At 34.7% G+C, this 26,387-nt stretch overlaps 1 protein-coding gene and 1 pseudogene across 5 annotated transcripts; both read right to left on the reverse strand.

The window, feature by feature from the left end:
* LOC103974928 (very-long-chain aldehyde decarbonylase GL1-6-like) overlaps window positions 1-23,574 on the reverse strand; it is a 30,833-nt pseudogene extending 7,259 nt beyond the window's left edge.
* LOC103974927 (uncharacterized) lies at window positions 843-18,449 on the reverse strand. 5 transcript variants are annotated; one of them, XM_065092971.1, is made up of 24 exons: window positions 18,153-18,446; window positions 16,754-16,971; window positions 15,628-15,733; window positions 15,449-15,550; window positions 14,435-14,494; window positions 14,242-14,320; window positions 13,101-13,266; window positions 11,819-11,942; window positions 11,484-11,664; window positions 9,978-10,006; window positions 9,671-9,819; window positions 8,836-8,938; window positions 8,622-8,717; window positions 8,479-8,528; window positions 8,241-8,364; window positions 6,949-7,011; window positions 6,778-6,837; window positions 6,540-6,701; window positions 4,432-4,505; window positions 4,274-4,367; window positions 2,138-2,274; window positions 1,928-2,008; window positions 1,268-1,373; window positions 843-1,116 (listed from the first exon to the last, which is right to left on the reverse strand). In XM_065092971.1, exons 1-24 carry the CDS (start codon window positions 18,324-18,326, stop codon window positions 1,042-1,044), a joined length of 2,613 nt encoding a protein of 870 aa, XP_064949043.1. In that variant the 5' UTR covers window positions 18,327-18,446; the 3' UTR covers window positions 843-1,041. The 5 variants fall into 5 exon arrangements, 4 of the variants coding, with proteins under 4 accessions (XP_064949043.1, XP_064949046.1, XP_064949045.1 ...); XM_065092974.1 differs by having other exon boundaries at window positions 13,101-13,248; window positions 18,153-18,445; XM_065092973.1 differs by having other exon boundaries at window positions 13,101-13,251; window positions 18,153-18,445.
* Window positions 23,575-26,387: the final 2,813 nt, after the last annotated feature.

Consider the following 26,387-nt stretch of genomic DNA (forward strand, 5'->3'; position numbering starts at 1 on the left):
GTCGACCTGATCGACACGAAACTTGGACATGCACGCATCAATAAAATTATTTTATTGGACTCTCCAGTTCTTTGTCAACGCCGCGTAGTTCTACCCACACAAAATGCACCAAGATTTATAGGGTATGCGAGGTAAATATCCAAAGGAGGGCCGACTCAAATCTCGATCGAGACGGCAGTCAATGCCCCTGCCATCGAGCACATGCTGAGACTCTTCTACTATTAGCGGACGGTATACCAAGGACAAAAACTTCGCATCTTACACACTTCGCTCCGAGAATGAATCATCCACTTTGCCACTATAATGCATTTCTTACATATATAAAGATTTGTTTCTCTTAGCCGGATTAAAAGAGAGGTCCAATGTTTTCAGGTAAGCTTACCTCCGGTTATTACCAGATCAGAGAGCCCTGAGAAAAATTAAATCAGTACAAAATCGCCAAGGACTGAGATTCTTATTTTCACAAACGGTGATTAGATTCCATGTAAAGCAACGACGACATGCTGTTGTTTTCGCAAGCCTTACCTGCACGTTTCCAGTCGCAGAAGCAGCTCTCAAGCATATTTAAACCTTGAAAAATGGGCTAATGTCAGTGCTCATCTTGTCACTCGTGGTGACCAAAATCCCGATAGTTGATTTGAACAAACTTGATTAAGCAGCGGTAGTGAAGTGGAGGAACAGTTTACAGAAAAAAAAGAAATACAGGAAGAAATTGTTACTACTTTGATCAAAAGACCAAACACTAGCCAACATCAACTTTTTTCGCCCCTTTAATACTACTTTCCCATCTTTGTAAAATCTCAACGACCTGAAACATGGCTGGAATGAGATAATACACTAGATTGTTCAATAGATGCTGCAATCATTTTGTTTTCTCTGTTTGTTGTGCGAGTCAGAGAGATGATAATTTTTATCCTTGTCATAGTCCAATCAATTACTGCATATAACCAAACTCTGGAAAATGACGAGCGACTTTTATGGGTAATCATAAGCACCACTTTAATCATTTACAACACCAACAAACCAAACGAACATATAAAATCAACAACAGGTAGCGGGAATGCTGTTGAATGGTCCACCAAAAGCTCTTAAGTTACCAGGACGAGAAAACACTATCTGCATTATCCCAAGTTAAGATCAGTTCACATCAACTCTTGTCAAGCACAAAAGATACTATATTAAAAATTTGTGTTATAATCACTTAATAGGATCATAATAGAAAAGTTAATTAGGGCATGTTGATTATCATAATAACTTATGAACATACCTGATAATTTGCAAGCGTACATGATTTAAAACCAGCCGCGCAGTACATGAAATAATACTCCCATGTGCGAAAAAACTTCTCATCAAATCCCAGGGCAAGAATTTTTCTGAAACCAAAGAAGACTTTTGTCGGACAACAATATCTGTAACAGAAACATTGAATTCCAAAATAACACGAAATACTATCATTAATTGGTAAACAAAGCATGCAAATGGTTGAAAACTGAATTTAAACTTCCTCTATTAACTCTTCTACAGAAATAGTTTGATTCAGTCATTTGACCATGCTGATGGCTTTGTAAGTTGGTATTCCACCAAATATCTGAAACGGCTTGTTGTTGGACAGCAGGTGAAAGCTACTGAGATGATACAAGTACAAAATTCATATGAGAGCCTAAATTTTGGTCAAAAAGGACTTTGTAGTGGGCAGTTGTCAAAAATCCAGAGGTCACACTGACAAAAAAGATCAGGAGCAGACATAGTTTGCCCGCTTGGTAGGCAACAGGACATTGGGCACATTGGAGTACCAAAAAGACAATAAGCCCCATCCCACAATATACAGGGGCCAGGGCAGTAACAGTTTACCCAGGAACCTCCACTATGATTAATCTATGTCAGCAATATGCTCATAAATACATGAAAAAAAGAGGTAGATACTTACTCCTTGTTCGCAAAGATATTATTCCTCCAGCATCGAAGTGTTTGGTTGTAATGAATGCCGATATTTTCAAGGTGCTCAATGCTACATGAACAGGAAACAACCATGAGTGCTGAAGAGGTTTGGGAAATGACACCAGGAAAATGTAACTCATGTAAATCACTTATAAATGTCGAGCATGTAATATAACATTTAATTCAAACAATTTGTTACCAGAATCTAGATGAAGTAGCCATAGCTGTTGTTATTCTACCCAAAGAAGGAAGACATCCTCCCGGAAAGATGTATTCCTTAATGAAGTCAGAGCTTCTCCTGTATTCATCATAGCGTTCATCTGGGATTGATATGAACTGCAAGGTAACCAAAGTGGGACATATTATAGTCTAAGAAAGCTACAAACGTGTTATCCTACGAAAATTAACAATGCAGAGAAAAAAATAATTAAAGAAATACAATTCATGAATATAGATAGTGTAAGAAGCTCTTCTGATTCTAATTTCGGGTTAACTATAACATCTATGTTAATCTATTTTATCATTTAACCTATCTTAAGAATCTAAAATAAATAAATTATATTTTGTGTTCACAAGCTAGAGGAGCACAGAACCTCAAATCATCAAAGCATCATATGAACCAGATTCAATAATAACAACTAGTTATGGAGCATCAAAGTTTTATCCTATTAGTTTCTCACAAGAGTTGCAGTTGAACATGACTAATGCCTGTCTAAAACGATAAATCATATGTCATAAAGAAAGTCAACACACCAAAGCTAGAAAACAAATAAAGACCTGCTAAGAAACACATCTGCCAGTCCCATCAATGCTAATCTCCAATTAGATAAACATTCTTCACATGAAATATATTGTCATACACAGTATGTTGTATTTTCTTTCATGAGACCAGTGCCAGTGTAACATTTAATGTAATTCTTGAAGTTGGTCATCCAACTCACATGCTTTTCAAATCCAACACTTGTTGCCTTTTAGATTTTTTACACATTGATAAGGAGTTCTTCATCTACAATCTAAATTGCTATCGTCGGTTTTACCATCTCTATTCAATTCCTCGTATATGTTAAATAAATAAGAACCCTGTTCTTCCTATATCAGAAAAACTGAATTTAAAACTAAAATTCTCAAATGAATACCGAACCTCTCAATTTTCTGGAACACTTTTCCGTATGTCAAAAACATGAACCAAAAGAAGCGCAAGTTGCTAATGAGCTTCTTTCACATTACTGCATGAAATGTCCAATACTTACGAAACTTTTAGAAGTTGAATCTTTGTTCTAAAATTTCAAAATAAAGTTACTCTCAAGTGCAGCAAAGAAAAACTCTCATAACCTTAACAACCATTGTTACTTAGATTATAGCTCAACTATTGTCATCGATAAATATCAGAAAGCCAAATGCCACAATGTAAAACTTTAGTCCCTTCTAGCTAACAGATGAATGCTCAAATGCCTCATATGGACGTAGAGCTCAAGTTGCTTCTATAGAAAATCCACTATTTTAATAAATCTGAAAATTGAGCAAAATGTGAGGAAACCTTAAGTCTTAGTGGATTCCTAACTTGCATCAACGTCATATGTACCAACTTGTAGTTCATAAGTGATATTTATGAGCTAAGATACATATACGTCATCACTTTAGTCTGTATATATAACCTAAGAGATTTCGTTGGCTATAACATCATAATATCATTTCACCATTGCTTTTAAACTGTTTTGTCTTTCTATATCATTCTATGTTGTGTCCATCATCCAGTTCGATTGAGTTGAACTTATCCTCTTTTATATATAATATAAGTTGCTCTTTTGGCTATTTCTTAGTCCATGATTCCTAATCTATTGCTTTTTTCACAACCTAGGCAATCTATTTGTCACCAAATTGTCTTGGTTCCCGCACTGCTGTCTTCATCAACTTGTGCTGAACTTACCATCTTCTATAGTTTCTAGTCTCTTTTTTAGCAATTTTCTAGATTATGCTTCCTACCCTTTTGCTTTTTCCACAACCTATTTGCCACCTAATTGTCTTGGGACCCTCACTACCAAGCAAATTTTGCCTAGAAATTTTAATTCATAATACCAAATGTAGGACCAAATGCAATTTTTGCCAAGGTAATTGTTCCTTTGACCAACATAATCATGGAAAGATATGGAAGAAACACTGAGAAAACCAACACATTGTAGATCATCACTATTCAACATGATCTACAGAAAGTTGTACTGTAAAATCATAGAAGCTCAAAGAACAACAGTGGTTATATCAGTAGTTAAATCTGCACAATCTGTCAGTTATAAAAGACTCAAGAATAACTAAAAATTCAAAGGCCACTAGAATGAACCTGGAGGACAAATATGCCATCATCGGCAAGAAGAGATTCACAACAACCAAAGAACTGCTCCATGTATTCATGACCTACTCCTTCAATCATTTCACTATATAGAGTGTCAGTCAAGTAATTCGATACATCTCAGATAAAAAGTACACAGTGAATACTACCAAGATATGATTCGGTCATATTTGTTATAATTTGGTAGTTGGCGATAGTCGATCAGCATGAAGTTAATGTGATCCTGAAAGAGTGAAAGTAGATTTCTTCAATAAGAATAAAATTGAATAAAAAAACTCCATGACCATTTGTCTATACGATTTTCACAAATAAATAGGAAATGCTCGCCATCATGTTCTTTCTGAAAGCAACTTTTCAAGTTAAATGCAGCAGCAAGTGTTACTACTAAGAGTTACAGACAGTATTCCCTTCAAACAGCTAGTTTTACAGCTAATTTCAAAGCCTTTGGCATGGTTTCCGTATCAAAAATATCAGCAAGCATTTAACTGGTCTGATGCAAAAAGTTTTAAGAGTTTCCGCATGCAAGCATCTGTATGTACCTTGTTCCAAGTGCACATCATGGATGCATATATGCACTTAACTGACCAAAAAAGAATTAAAGAGATTATCTATTTCTCAAAACCCTCAACAAAGATGGTCACGAAGGTCAATAGGCTAAAGCTCTTAGCTTGAATCAGGTACTAGAACAAAGACATAAAAGAGAACATTTTGTATGAAATATGGGTGTAATGGTGAAAGCTGAATGACATTCTAGATGATTGTGTCAAACCCTGTGAATCATGTCAGTACAAATCTGCATATCCAACATGTACAATGAATTTCATGTCACTTGATCATGTTGACAAGACTATTTTTAGTAACTGCAGATTCTAAATGTCAACATATAGAAGATTTTTGTGTATATAAGAATTTGTAAATTAATATTTCACATGCGATCCATATTGAAGTATATTGTTACAGTTGTTTTTATTTTCCAAGTCCCTTATCTTTTACAAACTTAATACTCGGATTCTGTCTCCTAACAAATCATATATTGATGAGCGATTGCTCGGGAAAATACCCTCGTTTTGGGTATTTCCCAGATGGTACCCCTTTTTATAATTCCCAAACAGTCACCTCCTATTTCAAAAATCTCAAAAACACCCCTCAAAAGTTATGTATTTGTCTGCCCAATCCAAAACTTATTTCCCACCAACTGTTTACAGTGTTTCGTAGGCTGACTTTTATCCATAAAAAGACTGTTTATTTTCAAAAAAACATTATATAGTATTTTTGTTTTACAAATATTGTATAGTGTTTTTGTTTCAAAAACACTATGACATAAATGTTTCGTTTAAAAACACGGTATAATGTTTTTTCTTAAAAGCACAATGATATTTTTTTATAAAAATACTACACAGTATTTTTGAACTAGCCTTACAGTGTTTTTGTGGTTAAAAACCAACCCACAAAACACTGTAAATAGTTGGCAGGAAAATTTTTTGATTGAGTGGAGAAAAATAACAGCTTTTTGAAGGGGCATTTTTGGAACATTAAAAATAGGGAGTGACTGTTTGGGAATTATGAAAAGGGGGCATCATCCAGGAAATACCTAAAAAGAGGGTATTTTCACGGATAATCGCCCTATATTGATATCCATACAAAACTTGCAGCTGTGATATTACATGACCAAACATATTGATTAGGCATCTGTGAAATTGAGTTTCTGGTTCAAAATGCTAAGTACCAAGGAAAAGGTATCCAATGGTTAGTTTGTTCATGTGAAAATATTCAAAGGAATCAAGGACAATTGAATGAATGCACTTGTGCAGGCAATACACCTTGGGCATAAGACGACAGAGAACATCTCAGGTGTTTCATGTATGTCTGTACAAAGGAGACAATTAAATGCTTGTGTTGTCTATACTTGAGCTATACCATGGAAATAATCATTTGGCCAGCCAATCTAGTAGTTAATTTTGGTATCATCAAGATTAAGACAACCAAGATATTTTTGATGGTTAAACAACATTTACATTAATAAACTATTAACATAATATGCATAAATATGCAGCCACCAATTTGATTAGCTTGTATAGTGCAATGTGGATAAACAAATTAAAGTGAATAAATTAACTAACGCAATACATTCAAATTTCAGAATGAAAATAAATTGAGAGAGTGTAAAAAGATTTTGATTGCAATTGAGAACCTTATCGTTATATTTTTTAATGATATTTTCCTTCATAATTTAAACCTTAAGTTCAAAGCAAAATACCTCTAGTCCAGCTTCTTTTGCTCTTCTTTTAGCATACTTTAGCTGTTCCTCAGACAAGGTAATTCCTGTGTATCTGCAACCAGTTTGCTTAACAACCTCAATTGCTAAACTTCCCCAACCACAACCAATCTCAAGAACTTCATGCTTGTCATTGATTTGAGCCTTGACGATAAACAAGGTAGAAAATTTCATAAGAATGAGTAAATGAAAGAAAATAATAGTGGTTCCATAAACTTACCTTTTCAATTAAAAGAGAGATTTTGCGTAGTTGGGCAATTTTCAAATCCTCATGCTCTGTCTATAAAATGACATTTGTGAAGAGAATTAGATTCCATAAAAAGCCACTATTGCAATAACAATGCATTAACAAAAGCATTAAAATAACAAACTACCAATGACAGTTCTGGACCTTGAAAATTGCAGAGGAATATGTCATTGTCTCATCCAAAAATAGAGAGAAGAAGTCATTACTCTGTATACATGGAAAAGTTAATTTCAGTTACAAACCAGAAAGACGACAGATGGATTATATAAGCAAATCTTATACAGCAATCATCATCATCATATACATTTGATACCACAAGACATTTTACAAATGATAATCACAAGAACATGAGTTCTCTGAAGCTAAAGGTGATGAAAAATGAAAAATGAAGTACCCCTTAGGTTACATGGGTCTTATATTCCCAAATTTGAAAGATAGACCACTGACAATTATAATAATTTCCAGAAAAAAATTTGCATTCACAAATTGCCAATTTTGATTTACTAAATTGTTGCTTTTAAAAAATTGTGTCATTCAAATTCACAAAAAAGAAAATTCAGGTTTTATCATATAATGTAATATTACTATTTCCATATCGAAGTTGTACCTTTTCTTTTGAATATTCTTATGTCACGGCTACATCCCATATCAAAATCCAAGTTTGTAATCTAAATATCATATATGATCTGTTAAGTACTGCAAAATACTGGAATGATTTATGAAAATTGCTTGATCAACACTTGGATATTGAAGCTACCCTATGAAAGCCAACCTTTTCTAGTTAGGTCGATGGTAGCAAGAGTTTCATCCAAATGGTGCACTAACTACAATATGAAGCTTATAGGCAATCAACTGAGGGAACATATGCAAACAGAAACAGCCACTTTATTGAAATGACAGTTCTTATGTTAACCTTATCCCAGTTATTGTGGAAGGGTGTCAATAGAAAAATCTCCAAGGGTAACCATAGTCTTTCAACTATGAACTTCATAAGTATGCAACAGTTAACGGATGAAATCTGGTGTATGCTATAAGACAGTTGTCAGCACATTAAGGTACTTTTAAGTTTTAATTATCACCTTATGGTTGCATAATTCGATGTTCTATCTTTCAAACCATTGCTCTTTGATTGGTCATAGTCATAGAAAGACGGCAGTCATAATATCATGGCCTAGCTTTACAAATTTTGCAGAAATGCGAAAACAAATCCAACTTCATAGTCATGTAATGCCAACAATGAAAACATTTTCTACATAACCAATGGACAGAATACAATGGCTTCTTTACATATTGAAGTCATTTGATACTAATGACATGAAGCTTATTGATCAAACTCCAGCAAATAATGGTAGCTAAATAGATGCTACAATAACATTGTTAGTCTGAACAAAAATGAATCAAGTATAATTTGAAAATGTTAGAGTCTCTAGTCTAACCAGATCATAATGACGAGAGATGTTCTGACGAGCTTGTGTTATAGTGTTCCGTCTCGAGATGTGCCACAAAAAGTATCTTGCGGAAGCAACTCCAGCTGTCAAAAGTAATGGCGTCCACCAACCTCTGGCATCATTTGTTTAGAGGAAATTGATTAAATAGTATAGATAAGTAAATGCAAGCATGTACACCTGTCAGCAATGATCTCAGTAAACTACAGGGGAGAGTACAGCAGTAGACCTCATATTCTTCCCAGTGGAATTTCTAAGATCCCTGTTGGCAATTAGAACCTACAGGAATAAACACAGACAAAGATGAAAAATATTCCCAAGTTGATTCACCGAGTGCTTTGTGATATTTTAGCAAGTGGACACCAAGTATACCATAAACAGATCCAGAAGACCTTCCTCTTTATCAACAAAAGAGAAGTATCCATTTATATATGCATCTGCAAGGCCTAAATCAGCTTCTGAAGCAATCTGTCAAAATGTAAAAGAGCCAAGGATAAGTATTTGTGAAAGATATACAGTGCCACGCGAAAGCTGCAGACTAGTGTCCCATCAATTAATACTTGAGACTGGCAAAGAGGGAAGGAACCTTCCAATAGAACAAGGGATGATGCACTCTAACGACAGACTTATAGCAATTCTTTTTGCTGGTACCTTCAAATACATATATGGTGCCACCTTCCTCTAGCAACCTGCAATGATGTAGTAAGAAGTTGATATGTATGTGAGAACTAAAATAGAAAACAATTTGCATAAATATAGCATACTTTCAAGGGAATCCACATTTTACTGGTTTACTATGTGACTCAATTGCTTGCTCCACAATTTATTGTGGAATCAAAATCTTGACCAGGTTACTAACATTTCTAGGGATAAGAAGTTATGTTAATTAGGATGATTAAGAAAGAAAACTGAGGAGATTTTCATGATAGATCTGCCGAATTATCCTTTTCTAACATATTTGAGTAGACTTATATCTACTTTATGCTTATCATGAATCTAACCTCATTATCATCATAATTCTGATTTAACTATGAGAAAAAAATAAATGTTGACTAGTATTATATGCATAAAGAAAAAGCTAAACACAAGAAAAATCATTCATTTTTTTCACTAAAACAAAGACCAAGGTGCCCAGCTATACATCTTTGTTTTTCTCACTACCCAGATAATTTTTTTGCTGGCCAGTTTCTCCCTTTCTCACCCAGATTCAAGGTTTAAGTGCTGCTGGCATAATTATGTTGGTACAGCATCGGAACTTTGCAAGCCAACAGCACGGGTTATGTCAACTTAATAAATGCTTTGTTACAACTACTCATTTAAACCAACTGAAGGTCATCTTCTGTATAAGCACCAGTAACCAACTGGCTATCTGACAGCCATGATATATGAATCTGTATCAGTTACTAAACTTGTACACTTACGTTAAGCAACCAGTTGAGATGTAAGTTTCAAGAAATCTAGTGACAAGAAGTCTTGCTCCACATTCCATCAATGATGGTACCATATGCTTTGGGTTCCTCAGCAGGTTAGAGTCCTTTTTAAGCACAGTATTTGCAGCAACAATGCCAGCCTGCAGAATTAAAAAAAAGTGATGTACCGGTATACAACATGAACTTATGCTGGGTCACTTATTGAAGATTATAAACATAAAACATATATGTAGTTATATTCTGGACTTTGGCACCAATATACAGCATGAACTTTAGAAACGAAAGGAAACTTCATCACCTTTAATCCATCCTCATGAAAGCCATAGCCTGGAAATACCACAGCAAAAAAAAAAATCAATTCTTTAACACAGCATATATTAATTACAATGGTGTTATAAAAATATCCAGATTATAAAAGTATGGAAAAACATCTACCAAGTGCCTTCCAAAGAGTATATGATTTGCATGTAACTCTTAAAAGATCTAATGTTTATTCTAAAAGGAGTAATCATAATGGATATAATCGTCTAAATGGCTATAGATCAATTGACAAAAATATAACAATGCATGAAGTAAAAAGTTTGAATTTTTCGGTGCATCGTCAAAGGGTTGATCTATGTGAACTAGACCTCTACAAGTGCAACTACAATCAGTGTTATCATGTACTCATGGGAGCCCCACAACCAATGGATGACATGAAAAAGATTGCCCCTTGAACCCTTGATGCCCAGGTTGCAAAGCAACCATGCTGTGGTGCAAAGGTTGTGGCCTCAAGCCCCTCGACTATCTATGTATTTTAAATTAAATAGGCAAAATCAGTGATCTGTATGATTTGGGTTTCAAGTACTAGTATGCAGATATGATGAATAGAGGGATTACTTTGAAATTTTTATATTTAGGGATTAATGTACAAGAAAAAATGGGTATAATCTACTGCAAGTGGGGCCTCTAATTATCATTTGGTGACATAGTTATGATAAATAGTAATAATTTTGTTCAAAACCTTGAGAACTGTTAAATATGAATTTAAATAAGATATGTATTTTATATCTAATTTTCAATGCATTTAAAAATGCATTGAAAACCTTGACATCAAGCTAATTTAAGAACTACTTATTAGTTAATTTCACATGGATAATTTTATGGATAACATGCAAATAGGCAATAACTGTAACTGTAGAAAATTATTATTTAAAGAATAACCTATGTTAGACGATGTTAATTTTTTTCTTTTTTTTTGAAGCACCTACTAGCAATGTTAGATTATGAACTGAATGCTAGAAATAATTTTTTTGAAGAAATAATTAATAATCTTTTGCTGCACAATAAATCTTAGATGATGAATTGAAGCACCTACTAGCAATTGACTCCTCAAATTTTACAAAAGTAAGGTGGCAAGCAATTACTTGGTAGTTGAGACAGTTGTTCTAGCGGGAAAGTAGAAACAATGGAGCACTTTAGTATTATAAACAAATAGTTGTTCTTCATAATATTTTTAAAAAAATGCAAGATAAAATTAATCACCAAACCAGAAAAATACTCTTAAAGATGCCAATAAATTAATCACCGGAATCAATTATCAATTTTCTCTTGTTATTCTCATCTCACATGTGGATCTGCATGTGCATTATTCACTAGTATGTATAGGTGTACACATCCACATAATGTTTGTTTGGCCATGCATATAGCTATCATGGATACCTGCATGATATGCAAGTAAGCCTAACATTGGTTCATACATTTGGCCCCATTATAAAAACTAAAAAGTAGACAAGAATTCCCTGTGGGAAGTATTTTGCTTTACCTTGGTATGCTCCAGAAAACCATATTGTTCTTTTTCCTTGAATTTTATCTAGCTCAAGAGAAGCTTTTGAGGCTGCAACCGACGGGAAAGGATGGCTAGTGTACCATTTAAGTAACTTGTGCTTCGGAATATGAGGAGGATTCAGAGTTACAAGAAACGGGCGACCAGTAGAACCTAGATTCTGCACGATAATATAGAGAATGTAAGTAGTAATTGGAAAAAAATGAATGTTAACTTTCAAGATAAGCTTCCTCTAAATAGAACTATAGAAGCAAATCTGAAAAATTCACTATGTTGGACAAACAACGATATCCTGTAGCAAGTGCACTACACACCTGTAACACATTTAACCAATATGTAACACATACACCATGCTGTGTAGTTCCAAGAAAGTTCCAAGCACTCCATGCTGATGGGTTTTGGGGCATCAAACTTTTGTCACGATGAAGATAAATATCACTGTTCATTGAGAAATTTTAATTACATATATTGACAAGCAGAAATATTAACAACAAAAGGAGACATGTCTATGTAATTGAATTTGGAAAAGAAGAGGGCAGATATTCCCATGAGTGATTGAACTTCTCATTAAGCATTTGTCCATCTTTACATCCTAACAGACTGTTATATCAGAAAATAATGAGCTTGTTCAAGACTCTCGAGTCCCCAGAATCCAAATTCTACTTCATTGCAGTAAAACAAAGGTGTTCTGAGCTGTTTCCCACACCAAATAAATTCCAAGCATTATTTCTTAGAAATATCCTAAATCAGGCTTTGCATCAAAACATGCAAGACAATACAAAAAGTAGCCAGCAAATGAATGCAGATAGGTAGCAACAATAAGTTTGTATGAGGTAATAGAAGATTAAAACTTGACAGAAGAAAAAGATGAGAAAAAGGTGAATATCATAAATTGAAAGAAAGAAGGGATGATACCTTCACTCACGGTAGACATTATATATGTTATTGAACCTCACAACAAACATTTATGTAAAGAAGAAAATATTTCTTATATTAATTCCCCAAATGCACTTATCCAATCATAAGAATATATAATAAAAGGTAGAACACTATGCGTAAGCCTAAAAGTTATCTTGCATCTAGATTAATGAATAACTTATAATCCTAATGTGTTTACTATCATTGGCTGATGGTCCATGTTTTTTTTTTTCTTGGAATTATTATACTATAGCACAGTGATCTAACACAATTACTATAACATGATGCTATGAGCTACCTTAGTATGGCAGTAGATAATGGGTGTCAAAGCACAATACTTAAGCGTTTTTCTCTTCATTCAATATCATCCTCTGTTTATTCATCTGTTTTTCTTTATACCATCCTAGGTTGCTAGATACTTGGAACATAAAGCACCATTAAAGAACGATAAATTTGTTCAAATGGCATTCAAGTGAAAAAAAAAAAGATGAATTTTTAGTTCCATTAGCTGAAGTTTTTTATATCTCCAAATGCTTAAATCTTAGACTTTAAGGTACTAACTTTCAAATAATAGATATCAGCTCCATATATAGGCTTCTAAGATTATCCTACATTTATATCAGCTAAGAAACAATTTATTGGAACAGATGAAAAGTAGAAAGAGACACATCAGCATACCTGTATACATACTGAAAAGCACCAAGTATCCTTGACTCATCGTATGTTGCTTGTGTTCCTAGAAGCTTCAAAGCATCTGGGGCATGGATACTAATTATGCACCCATCATATATTTCTTCTGAGTGGTCTGCTGCCAACACACAACAACCTACTGTAGGGCCAGAAACTATCAATTTTGTTAGTGATTACACATATTCAGGCATTTAGATATAAAAAAAGAGCACACTGAGTGTTATGAATTTATTGTGCTATTCAAATTCCCCATTATATCATGTACCATATGTGATGCCAAGGATTTTAGATATTCTAAAGAAACAACAGATTCAAATTGATACCACCAGATTGCCAAAGCTTATGTTTCCGAGTAGGAGCATGTGATTCTAATCATAATTCTAATTTATTGCAAACTCTACTGGTTTTTTGAAACTTTAATTACAATGTACAGCAACATCTGATTCTAATCAAAGGGGAAGACGCTGCAAGCAAGAGGACCATTGGTATATAAAAGATAAACTACCAGTCCATAGATCTGGTATGCTACTACATAAGTAGTTGTTAGCACAGAGGTGTTTAAAATATGAGATCAATAGGCTCATTGGTTGCAAAATAAAAGATACACAATGCAACTTAAAACAAACGGAGTAAAATAGAGTAGGAGTATACAAGATAATATTGCTTTCTTTGTTTTTTTTTTTTCACATTGAATGAACAACTACAACATTCTTCAATTCCCATTGTTCCACTGCAACATTTTATACAAGGGATAGGGATGAAACTTTACGGCGTCTGCCAATCAGATTTTTCATGATGAGAGTTGACATGACAATCAAGTGTATATCTTATTTGTATGACTCGGTAATCATGCTCCTACAGTTCCCAGTGTTTTAGGGGTAAAGACATATAGTACCACATATAAATTTTACAATACTTGGTAACGTACTTCTTATAGCTCTCATTGTTTAGGTTAAAATGATTAGACCAATCTTTGACTAATAGATACAATCGAGCTCTAGGTAAGACAGCATGTGGGTTTAATGTAAATCATGAAGTAAATAAATGTTTCCATCCATAGTAATATTCTTGTTCATTCAAGTTTATCAAAATCAATAGCCAGAAATCATATAGCACAAAGGATGTTTACCTTCATCAGTCCTCAGAACAGAATGCACAGCACATCCTGTTTTAATTTTACAAGATCTATGTTCCAGTTCTTCTCTAACCTGCTCATAGCAAGTATTCATCACTGTGAATTAAAATGTAAGCAATGTCTTCTAGAGAGGTATATCCTCATTGCATAACCAGACAACAACCAAAACAATGGGACAAATCCATACCCGGTTGACATAACAATGTGAACGTGACTTGACAGTAAGCCACTGGGGGCGGCCAAAGAGCTGAATGAGAACAACAGACAGATCACCATGAGAAATAGATATTTATCAGTAAAACTACGAAACCTTTAAATGAAAATTGTTAAGAATGAGAAACTTGTGACAAATCAAACAACATGTACACATAACATGGTTAAATGAAGCTAGATGCAGTAACTTTTAAGAATATCAGGGGCTGATTGCAGATTACCCTATGTAATTAGTTACCTTTAGCATCCAAGTCCCTATGCTTTCAAAAGTTACATTGAGATTCCTATATTTACGAAAGTAAAATATTTAACCCTATTACTCCAACAAAACCTCTCTCTCTTTCTTGATTTTTTTACCCAATGAAATTACCTTTTTAACCCTGTAAAGATATCTCAATATTTCACTTTCATGAGTATAAAGATCCCAATGTAATTTTGAAAGTGTAGGGACCGGGATGCTAAATATAACTAATTATAGGAGGTAATATATAATTAGCCCAAATATCAACAATCTTACTTTATATGTAATATTATCGATGCAACTCATGTAACACAAATTTAAACAAAGTTTGCTGTTTAAAGTAGACTTGGAAAGAAAAGGAAACATGACATAAGTCTATTTTAGTAAACAAATTTCAAAAAGTGTTCTTCTATAAAAACATTTAAAGAAGAGGTCTTTAATCAAGAATATGATACTTAAACAATACGTTGCAGTTGAAAAATCAATTAGCTAATGGCATAGCTTTATCCATAATTAGGCACGTCATTTACTATAATACAGTTATGGTAAGATGATTTTAGTTTTCTCCTGTCATTGGTGCCTCATTCCACAAGCAGCTCGAAGAACTGCTCAAAAACCTGTATAACTTTAATTATCAATAAAATGCTGATGCCACCTATGACCTACCAACTTCCTAAGAAAGAACAACAAAAGAATTTGAGAATGATAATTTAATTAAAGCATCCGAAAGAGGTTGAAGAATATAACCTGAAGAAGGTGATGGTTACGGCAAAAAGAAAGGACAGAATAAGCTGAAAAATGCAATACTCCTTCTGAAGGGCATGACCAGATAGAAGCACAGATTGGAATCTGCAGGATTACAAGATTACACACATCATGCAACAGATTGGATAAACAAGGCTACTTGGATCAAACAATCAACTCACAAGATAAGCCCTCATAAATAGCTCAGAATATCCATGTGACTTGATGAAATGCTCCAAGGTCTCACTTCGATCCATATCAGGATTGTTCTCGTGCTCCTCGAGGTACCTAGTACAACAAGAGTTTTGTATATCGATTTCTCAAATATATTCAAGAACATCTAACACGGAAACTAGAAAACATTAAAACCCTACGGTTAAGATATAACGATAAGTAATCATACATCTTAGATACTTTAGGGCTTTGCTTTATCATCCTTCACGAGGTTTAAGAAACACCAAATCCTCGTCTTCATAATATAAGGGAACCTATGTTGGTCTAGAAAAATTGAAGTACCCCAGAAAACCTTTCCCAGAACAGATAAGGGTTGAGCGAGTAAGACGTGCGAATTTTGATAGATTGCAGAGCATGTAAATGGGAACAAGAATAAATCCGAACCGAAAAGAATTTGGAGATGTACCATGATCATCCTTCATGGGTTTGAAGGACCTCCCTCCATAAGAACCGTCCTTCCAACCGACACCGACGACGACGACGACGATGACGATGATCACGCGAAGGAAGGGGCATTAACGTCATCATCTTTCACAGATGATGATGACGATGACGGCGATGGTGCAACCTCGAATTGAATGCCCTTCTCTCACAGATCGGGGAAACCGTGCAACGACGACGCCGGACCCGTGAAGGGGAAAAGATGGCGATCGTTCTCGACGTCGAGACAGATGCAAGCAAATCTCGCGCGAGTAGGATATGAAATGGAGCCATCGGGCACAGCTCCCACCTCTACTAGTGTTTTTGGGTGCTCCATGCGTTAACAGACAAGTGACGGGCCGATCGTTCTCCAACCCGACTTTTAACTCGGGCCGGAAGTTAGACCACGTCCTATGGTTAGATGGCGCTTCCACAGTGGACGCATTATTGGCATACGCGGCGGTCGTGAGATAAATAATTGGGCCACGAAACGTTCCACCGACTACCACTCTGTGAGTGAAACGGATGGAATGGGGCAGAGGCTGCAGTAAGTCAATTGGAAGTCGTGGTGCAACGTGGAACGCCGATTTCATCCTCGATTTGGACGCACACAACCAAGAAAGAATAAGGAACTGTGATGAGATGAAGACTCACATGAGAACGTCGCCCTTAAACTTGACTATCTCACGAATCATTCGCCAGAAGGAAGGATTGAGCGCGTTGGTCTTCTGCGCAAACAAGCCGGAGAGACCATTGCGACTTCCCCATTCGTAGCCTTTGCCTTCGTCCAGGCTCACGGAGAACGACATGTCGGATAACTCCATGTCGACGCCCAGAGTCTCGAAGAACTCCACCATGTTCGGGTAAGTTACCTGCACGCATGGTTTCAAATCGACGATTACTCTTTTGTCGAGCAATGTAATCATACATGGTCGCATCATGGTAAATAACGTGTTTGGGAACAATTTGGCCATATTTGACGTCGATTATGATAGAAGAGGTGACACCATTAATTTATTTCTAACTGTGTGTGATAGATGAGTCGACACCACACAGACTTCCTGCCTTCAATAGCAGTGGTGGCCGTGACTCGACGCCAAATGTAGTGGGAAATCAAATGGTAACTTTTTTATTGATTGGTAACTTTCTTCATCTTACTCGTGTCCATTGGTTGCTAATCAAAAGTATACTTATCATTTTAGTCACGATATGGTAGCGATCAGCTTGTTATATTATATAATTTTATTTAATTAAATAAAAATATATTATATTTTTAATTAAATTCTGATAAAGATTATCAATCAATAAAAAATTAATTATGATAGAATCGGACTCTCCTAATTACTTATTTTAAATTATTTACTCTTATTTATAAATAGATAGATAATCTTAGTGTCTATATATATAAATTATAAATCTATTCTCATATCCTTTTAGTTCCTATTTCATTATCCTCGGATCATTTTTTATATATTTACATATCAAAAATATTTTGAATGATATTAAGAGATATACAATTAAATTAAATTTATTATTATTTGATTTTAGATTTTAACATTAATTTTTTTTTTCGTGAAGAGCTCACGCAACCCTGTGTCATTTATGACTCTCTAGAATATCTTTTGTTTTGACGGACGTAAACGTGGTTGTTTCCCTTGTTTTCATCAATATGTCTTTTAGTTCTAATTTTGACACCAAAAAAAAAAAAAAACCTCACAGAATCTCTGGAAACAAGTCCCAGATATTCATAAAGAATTACCCATTCAAATTCAAGATGAGGTGGAAAGGAGGATAATTCAAGCTAGATTTGAGGATGAGAGTTAGGATCATATGAGAACACGGCAGAACCAAATGTATGGTCCTCCGTTTGGAAGAAAGAGCCTGCAAGAACCATGCAATGGTCGGCCAAAACTACTGCTTCAATCTTTTATCTTTTCGATTCCACAACATAGGTACGATACTTGACAGAACTTTCACGGGTGTGAAGCACTGTACTCGGAGCAAACAAGAATCGGAAAGAAGACCACCGGGGAGTAGATTGTGAAGCACTAACCCGGTTGAAGACCATGAAACCAAGATCGAGATCGACGCCATCGAATGTGACGGTCTTGGCGTGGCCGCCCAAGTAGTCTTCTTTCTCGTAGAGCACCACGTCGACGCCGGCCTTGGCAAGCGTGTAGGCCGACGCCAACCCGCTGATGCCCGCGCCGATCACCGCCACCCGCATTGCTTCCGGAAGAGCGGCGACGAGGTCTTTGGGAGATCCCCTCGGTGAGGTATGCAGTCGGACGCCTCACTGGTCTCTCACGCACCGGTGGAACATTAGGAACTCAGAGGGACGGATTGGCTCCCATTTTAAAGGATAAGGCGTACAGTAAATAGGAGCGGCGTGTTTCATTTGTTGACCGCTCGTTGGCCAATTACAAAACCATGCGTGACTCGGAGAGGTCGGAAGGTGGATGAAAAGACGGTGAAGTTGGTCTGCAGACAACAGGACTGCGTAGATTCGTCTGGCACCACATATTATTCTGGTAGCGAAAATGTGGAATACGGTGGATGCATCAATTATTTCATTGGACTGTTCGAGTGTTTTTGTCGACGCCGAGAGGTTCTACCCACACAGTATGCACGAAGATTTATAGGGTGTTCGAGGTAAACATTCAGAAAAGACAAGGACTAAATTAATGCGGCCGACCCAGTCTCGATCGAGGGGGCAGCCAACGGAGGCCGCTCTCGTCGTTTATGCCTCGTCCTTCCATCTAATTAACTTGCTCTTCTGTTTGCTTACAGCGGGCATCCAAATAAATAGAAAGATACATGCAGATTCCAAGTCTCCGGTGAATCATGGCGCAAAAATGAACACAATAAAGCATCGCAATTAATAGAAGGTAATTTCTATCGCATCGGCAACCACATTTGCTATCCACCGTCCATCGCTTCGCTGCTCTCGCCTCTCCTATCCTCTTCTTCCATCCACACCACATTTTAAGATTTAAAGTATTATCTTTTGAAGGATTTTAAATTTTAAATTTTATATCTTTTAAATAAATTGATTAAGTAAAATTTTAGAGATAACAATCTCTTGATCTAAATTATTATTCTATACCTATAAATAGATAGTATCTATATGTGTAAATCTATCAAAGTCTTAAGTGCTCAAGCCTGAAAGGCTCAAATCTAAGAATATTTGAAGTTCTTATATTTTGTAAAGAAAAAACTTTTCTTTTTATTTTACTTTCATTTGGGTTTCTTCTTCTTTTGTTTAGTTTGATCTATAGTATACAGTACCGAATGGTATCGCCCAGTACGGGCGATATGTACTGGTCCGACGGTATACCGGTATGCGGACCGCTCGGTACCGCTACAGTGCTACAATATTATACTGTAGCAGTACTACAATATTATAGCAGTGCTATAGTGTAAATCTATCAAAGTCTTAAGTGCTCAAGCCTGAAAGGCTCAAATCTAAGAATATTTGAAGTTCTTATATTTTGTAAAGAAAAAACTTTTCTTTTTATTTTACTTTCATTTGGGTTTCTTCTTCTTTTGTTTAGTTTGATCTATAGTATATAGTACCGAATGGTATCGCCCAGTACGGGCGATATGTACTGGTCCGACGGTATACCGGTATGCGGACCGCTCGGTACCGCTACAGTGCTACAATATTATACTGTAGCAGTGCTATAGTGTTATAATACTACAGTAATAAAGAAAATATATAAAATTATTCGGTATACCAGGGTATACCGTTCGGTATGCCCTAGTGTACCGCTCGATACAACGGTACCGTACCGTACCGAGCTAACCTCGAAACACCGGTACGGAACGGTACCTTGGTTTGATCTAAGGATAGTGATAACTTGTTACTAAGAAAGGATTACACTTGAACTTGAATGTAATCTCTCTCTATCTTCTCATATCATATTAGAGCTACAAGGGTGATAATATATATTTTAAGATTTTTTTGTAAAGAAAATATTTTTTTTTTTTTACTATGGATTATAATTGTCGGGTTGATGAGTTTGGTATTGAACTTCTTAATCAATCTAACCATAAGATCTGAAAGATTTATTTAGAGTCCTATGAGAAGATTTATGGGATATAGTTGATGCTAACACAATAATAACACTGTATACTACAAATGAAGAGGCATAAAGAAATTAAGTACATTAAATATAAAATCTAAACAGATTTGTTTCTATTAATCTCTTTGAACACATTATTAGGTTCAAATATTTGGATTACTTTTGAAGCATTGTTCAATAAAATGAATATGGCTTGGCACTAATTTGACAAATACTTTCTAAGATGATTTCTCATTTTTGTAGTTTTTTTTTTAAGATTAAAAATTTATGTTCAAAGATATTACTCTTAGATGAGCCTATTTATAATGTGCATTAAAAATGTTATATTATTCATAATCTTTCAAAAAATATATTCCTTATGTTATATTTATTCAAGGATAGGTTCAAACCATCTTTAATAGAGTTAAAAAAAACCTTCTTACTTCTCATTAATCCTTAACTCATTAAACGAGTCTCTATTTCACAAGGAGATGAAGATGCCCTTTTTATAAATAAGAAAAAAGATAATGATAAAAATAAAAAGACAAAGGGTAATACTAATAGCAAGCCAGCATCTTCTTCCAATAATAGTATAAATTAAAAAAAATCAAGTATTATAGGTGTAGCAAGTTAAGTCATATCAAGAAAAATTATCATATTATGATTAAAGAAAGAAATATTATAAATAAAAAAGATTGTTTCAATGCTACCGATAAAGATTATGGTAAATATTTTATAACTGAAATTGTTGTAGTGGATGTTAGAAAATCACATCAAAACATCACATATGTAGTAAAAGAATAGAAAATAAAAATCATAAATTTTCTAGAAAAAATATCTCATCGTCGTGTAAATATTGGTGCGTTAAACAAAATACAAAATTGAAATCACGTATATCAAGTGAGATTTGTTACGAAGATTGTATATCCTTGAAAAATCTCAGATCTATAGGAGTGGATGAAGGAGGTCAACTATCTTCCTCTCTAGTAGTAATCCACACGGTGGATGCGACGAATACATTCCTCAAATTACCGCATGATCTTCCTTTCCACATACACCATGTGATCAAGAAAATGGTCTACTCTTCTTGCTATTCACATGCTCCAAACTAGAGTTATCTGCTAAGGAGAGAGGAGATAGAGGAGTATAGGAGGGACGATCAAGAGGTGACTAGCCTATGCCACCTTTTGGCTCCTCCTATTTATAGAGATTCCTACTATTTAACCCTAATGGATCCTCCCATATTGGGTATTGGATCTCTATCTAATTATCCAAGTCTCTTAGATTAGTAAACCTCTATCCAATAATCTCTATTTAGTCTTATTGGGTCTCACTCAAAAGATCCAATAATTCAGAGACTTATTGGATATCCAATAAGATAGGGGCTCCAATGGATATCTCATATCCGAACTTCTACTCATCACAACACCTACCATATGCGTATGGCCCTATAGGCCTAGTATCGAGCTGGTCGTAAGTTGTACATATCAAAACTCATTCTAACTCGATGAATTATTATCTCCATAATAATTCACTCGACTCATCGACTACGAATGTATAAAGCCACTACGCCATAGTCTCCAAACAATATATGAGGATCAAATCTATTAGATATATCTATCCTCAATGACTATGCATATATAGTCTATAATCCATTTAATATCTCAAAGACTGTATATCGAGTATGGTGCTATCAAGCCCATACGAAATGTACTCGAGTCTTTCTCTAATCGAAATCTCTTAGAAAACTCTTTCTCTCTCAATATAAATGACCATAACCAGTGATTTATCTAAGCAAGAATACATAGGATATTCCTTTTATGACACCGAGAGTGGATGATCCTCTATCGATGCTTAATTGTCCTCATAAGGTTGGCTGTTACTCCCGATGATCGGTTGTGCTAGATTTAGAACTTCTAAACCTATAAGTCTAGTATGAAAGAATATAGTACTTATATAGAACATCCTTGGTGTCTCAAGTTTAAAAACTAGATACACAATTGAGACGACAAAATCGTTGTTTGACAATGAGATATCATCAACTATCCAACATTCCGTGAATGGATTAATCAATGAATTCATTCTCCAATAATCACATGCATTATATCCTTAGTATCCCTATACGTGTAGCTATGAAACCAGTAACCTCCATCATATAGACGATTATACAAAACACTAGTCTACCTGGTTATCTCGATGTCCCTCTTAAGTAACCTATTATCAAGATTATTTAGAGTTTATGTTTAAAGCTGAATCAATCTTATTATCGTGATCTCATCACGATTTAATTCTTATTGCACAGATCTATAAACATCATAATATATACAACATGTAACATAAAGTAAGAAAATATCAATAATAATATAAATAAATAAAAGGATCGTGTAGAGTGTCACACGTGGCACCACTCGTATGATTATTTTGCAGAGCACCTATGACTAGCAGTGGAGGCCATGACATCCATTAACTTCAAAATAATTGGATAGTTAATTTATGTTACAATCATCATCTCAAAGGTGATGATACCAAATTCCAATATTCACTAAGTGGAAAAGGAAGGTACCATCACTATCTCACATAAAGATAATGATCATATAATATTGAAGAGTATATAATATATTTCAGGTAATTTTTTTTTCTGTTGCAAATGTAATTGATGCTATAAATTATATAATTTTAGTTTTGATGAAGTCAAGTTTCTTTATAATATAAAATAATTAAATAGAGATATAGTTACACTAGTATAAGGGTCAAAATTTTATATATTTTATCAGCTATAAGATCAGTACAAATGGTGATGTATCAATATGATATGTTAGACTTGGTCATATAAATTTTTTTAAATTAAATATTATGATGCAGAAAAATCTAGTTAATGGTCTTTCCAATCTTACTATTCTTAGTAATAATAAGTTTTATAAAAGTTGTCAATCTTGCAAATCACACAAATAATCTTTTGATAGATAACTTTCAATGTGTAAATTATAGTATATTATATGAGTAGATTTGGAGGTGATGCCTAGTTTGTGTAACATATTAGTGACTTAGTTGAGTTTTGTAACAACGGTGACGATGACTCGGTATTTAGTTTGGATTTTGTGATTGTATTCTGTTTTTTAGAATTTCAATTGATTATATTTACTTTAAGAAATATAATATAAGATAATATAAATATTCTATTATCAGTTTTGTCTATCTGCATCGACGAAGGTGTGATAAATATTTATAAATAAAAAATTTATGATTGAATGTTCGTTCGAGATATCATGTTGTATCATAGAAGTGAGGGCAGGAGGGAGTGCATATCTGCTGGAAGAAAGGAAGGAAGGGTGGCGATGTATTGGACCTTACCTTCATGTTTCCAAGCCTCTGCCATGGCCATTGGGTGAGGGGTCCTGGTTGAGAAGCCATCTTGCTTGACCTTCTCGTCGTCACCTTTCTGTGATGTGCAAGTTTGCTTCTGCGTGATACTTATGAGCAGAGCTTAGCTTATTTCCCATGCGTCCTGCGTCGCTAGACTGTTAGTAACATCACTACCAGTACAAACATTATATTTACATTTATAATCTAATAATCATAAAATGGTAACCAAGTCGTAGCAAGGATTCTGTTTCACGTGTTCATGTGACCTGCTGGTCTACCGTAGTAATCACATTAAAAGACAACGTACGAGGATCCTGTGAAATCATGCAACGAGGTAACCTCCAACGTAGCACGCAACATTTATATAAGGAACAAGTAGAAAGACATATTTCCAATGAAATTAAGATCACGATCGAATGGCTGTCGGCATTCACACGCTCTTCCAGTCAAATATCTACCATAATCGAATAATCATAACCTCAGTAACGCAAACCAACGAAGATAAAAACTACAAATGTATGCATGAAACATAACAACATAACATTCGATGAAATAAATGTCAACGACAGTGCCTCGGTGATCACATCATCCTTTTTTCCTTATCGGTGAAACGTCAACCAACAGCTTTGACCGAGTGTTGATTGGGATAGGCTCGTGTTCCATCTGTACTTCTTCCATTGATCAAATGTATAATGCATAGTAAATGGAGATTAGCTTCAACTGTGCTTCCTTCTTAGTAGTTAAACGCTCCGAGCAACAAGATGTAATGCACAAAGCTCCAACCAACCCTCGTGGAGGCGTTGTGAGCTAGTGCGCGGACGGCGTCGGAAAAGAAGGCCACGTTGAAAGGTGAGTCGAGGAGGTCGGAATTAATTGGGTGGGGAGAAGGACGAGAGTGGGGTTGGGGGATTTGAACGCGGTTGCCGAGATGGTCGGTGAGAGGTGAGTCTCTGTGTAATCAAATCATTTAACTATTTATTTTAGTTGCCTGCAGCAATCAAAACCGTAGAGCACTGTACGTGGAGCGAACGAAGTACGGAAAGAATACGACTTGGGGAGTAGATGGTGACCACCGTTGTACAGCACGATGAATTTAAAATTTTACTATAAAAATAATAATTTTATATATTCAGATGATATGTATTTATATAGGTTTTAAAGAAAAAAATTGTTTAATTATGTATTTAAATTATATAATCAAAATTTTCATTCAAACTTGTGATTATTTGAGATCGACGATGTAAGGAATGTAAAATTATTATTTCATATTAGTCTCTATCATTATCTTCCTCGTACCTCGAAAAATTAAGTTTTTCTTAAGAATGTTAATCTTGAATCGATATAATTAAAATGTTCTATGAATGAGAGGTTTTATGAGGAAATATGCTTGTTGGTCAGAAGTATGGACGTGAGAAACATGTACTTGATATATGATAACTTGATCTATAACAAAATGGAAGTCGATGGCAATGTGTTTCATACGTAGGTCAAATATCGGATTAGCATCTAGATAAGTAACACCGACATTATCATAGTATATCATAGGAGTAGATTCATGATGCTAAGTTTATGTAGTAGATTGGTGATTCTGTTGAGTTTTATAGTAACAGTGACAATGACTCGATATTCAGTTTCAGTAGTGGATCTTGTGATTGTATTTTGTTTCTTAGAACTCTAATTGATCGATTTTACTCTAAGAAAGATAATGTAAGCTAACGTAGATATTCTATCATGAGAGTTGTCTATCTAATCAACATCAACGAAGGTATGGAGATGAAGTGATAAATATTTATAAATAAGAAATACATGATTGAAAGTCCCTTTGAGATATCACAAGACATGTTTTAGTGTAGACCAACATAATAGAGGATCGATGCATGAATTATGATAATTTATTGAATGCAAATGAGATGTATAGATATATGATATATAAATATTACAAGAAAATAAGTACTTATCGATATTATGTAAGATTCATAATAGAGCTATCATCACATAATTTGAGTGATTTAGTGGTGAAAAGTGGGGTGGCGACTTAATTAGCATTCTAGATATTTGTTTTAATAATAGATCTTGAATATACTTTTTTTTTTAATATGACAAGTTCAAAGGATGTGAACATTATTTTCACTCTCAGAAAATAGCTTAATGTTTCTAGATTGACAATGCCAACAACCAATTGATAATATCATCCACATAAATCTATAGATATATAGTACTTCCCTTTTGTTGTTGTAAAAATAAAGAGATATCAGACTTAGAATTGATGAAGCTCACAGATGTAAAAAATGAGCTAAGTTCGGTATACCAGACTTTTTAAGTTTGGTGAAGCCCATAAATAATTTTTCATAGTTTACATGCATGATTTGAATATTAAGAATAGATGAAGTCAAGAGGTTATAATATAAAGACTTCTTTAGTTAATATCTTTATACAAAAGTATTGTTAACATATAATTGGTATATATGTCAACCTTGAGTGATGATCAATTTTAGAATGAGTCGGATTGTTATCTGTTTAATAATTGGATTGAATATTTTATGAAATAAACACCTAATTATTGGTAATAATATTTTTTCTATCAAATAGCAATCTAAATTGCTCAAGTTTTTGTACCTAGATGATCATTACTCCGATGAATGTGACCTCCAACAGCGATATTGAGTCCAGCAGAAGAGTTATTAGTGATAAAGGAAGCATCATAATCAATAATATGATCATGTATTAAAAGAGATGGATGGGTAGTTGATGGCAGAAAATAGTCCTAAAGTTGCTTGGGTTTGTTAGAGTCTACAACTTTGCTAGTATTAATAGAGGTTGGGATTGCGAAAAAAAGCATCATTTTTGTTCTTCTACAGCAT

This window comes from Musa acuminata, chromosome BXJ2-1, assembly GCF_036884655.1.
Source record: "Musa acuminata AAA Group cultivar baxijiao chromosome BXJ2-1, Cavendish_Baxijiao_AAA, whole genome shotgun sequence".
NCBI lineage: Eukaryota > Viridiplantae > Streptophyta > Magnoliopsida > Zingiberales > Musaceae > Musa > Musa acuminata.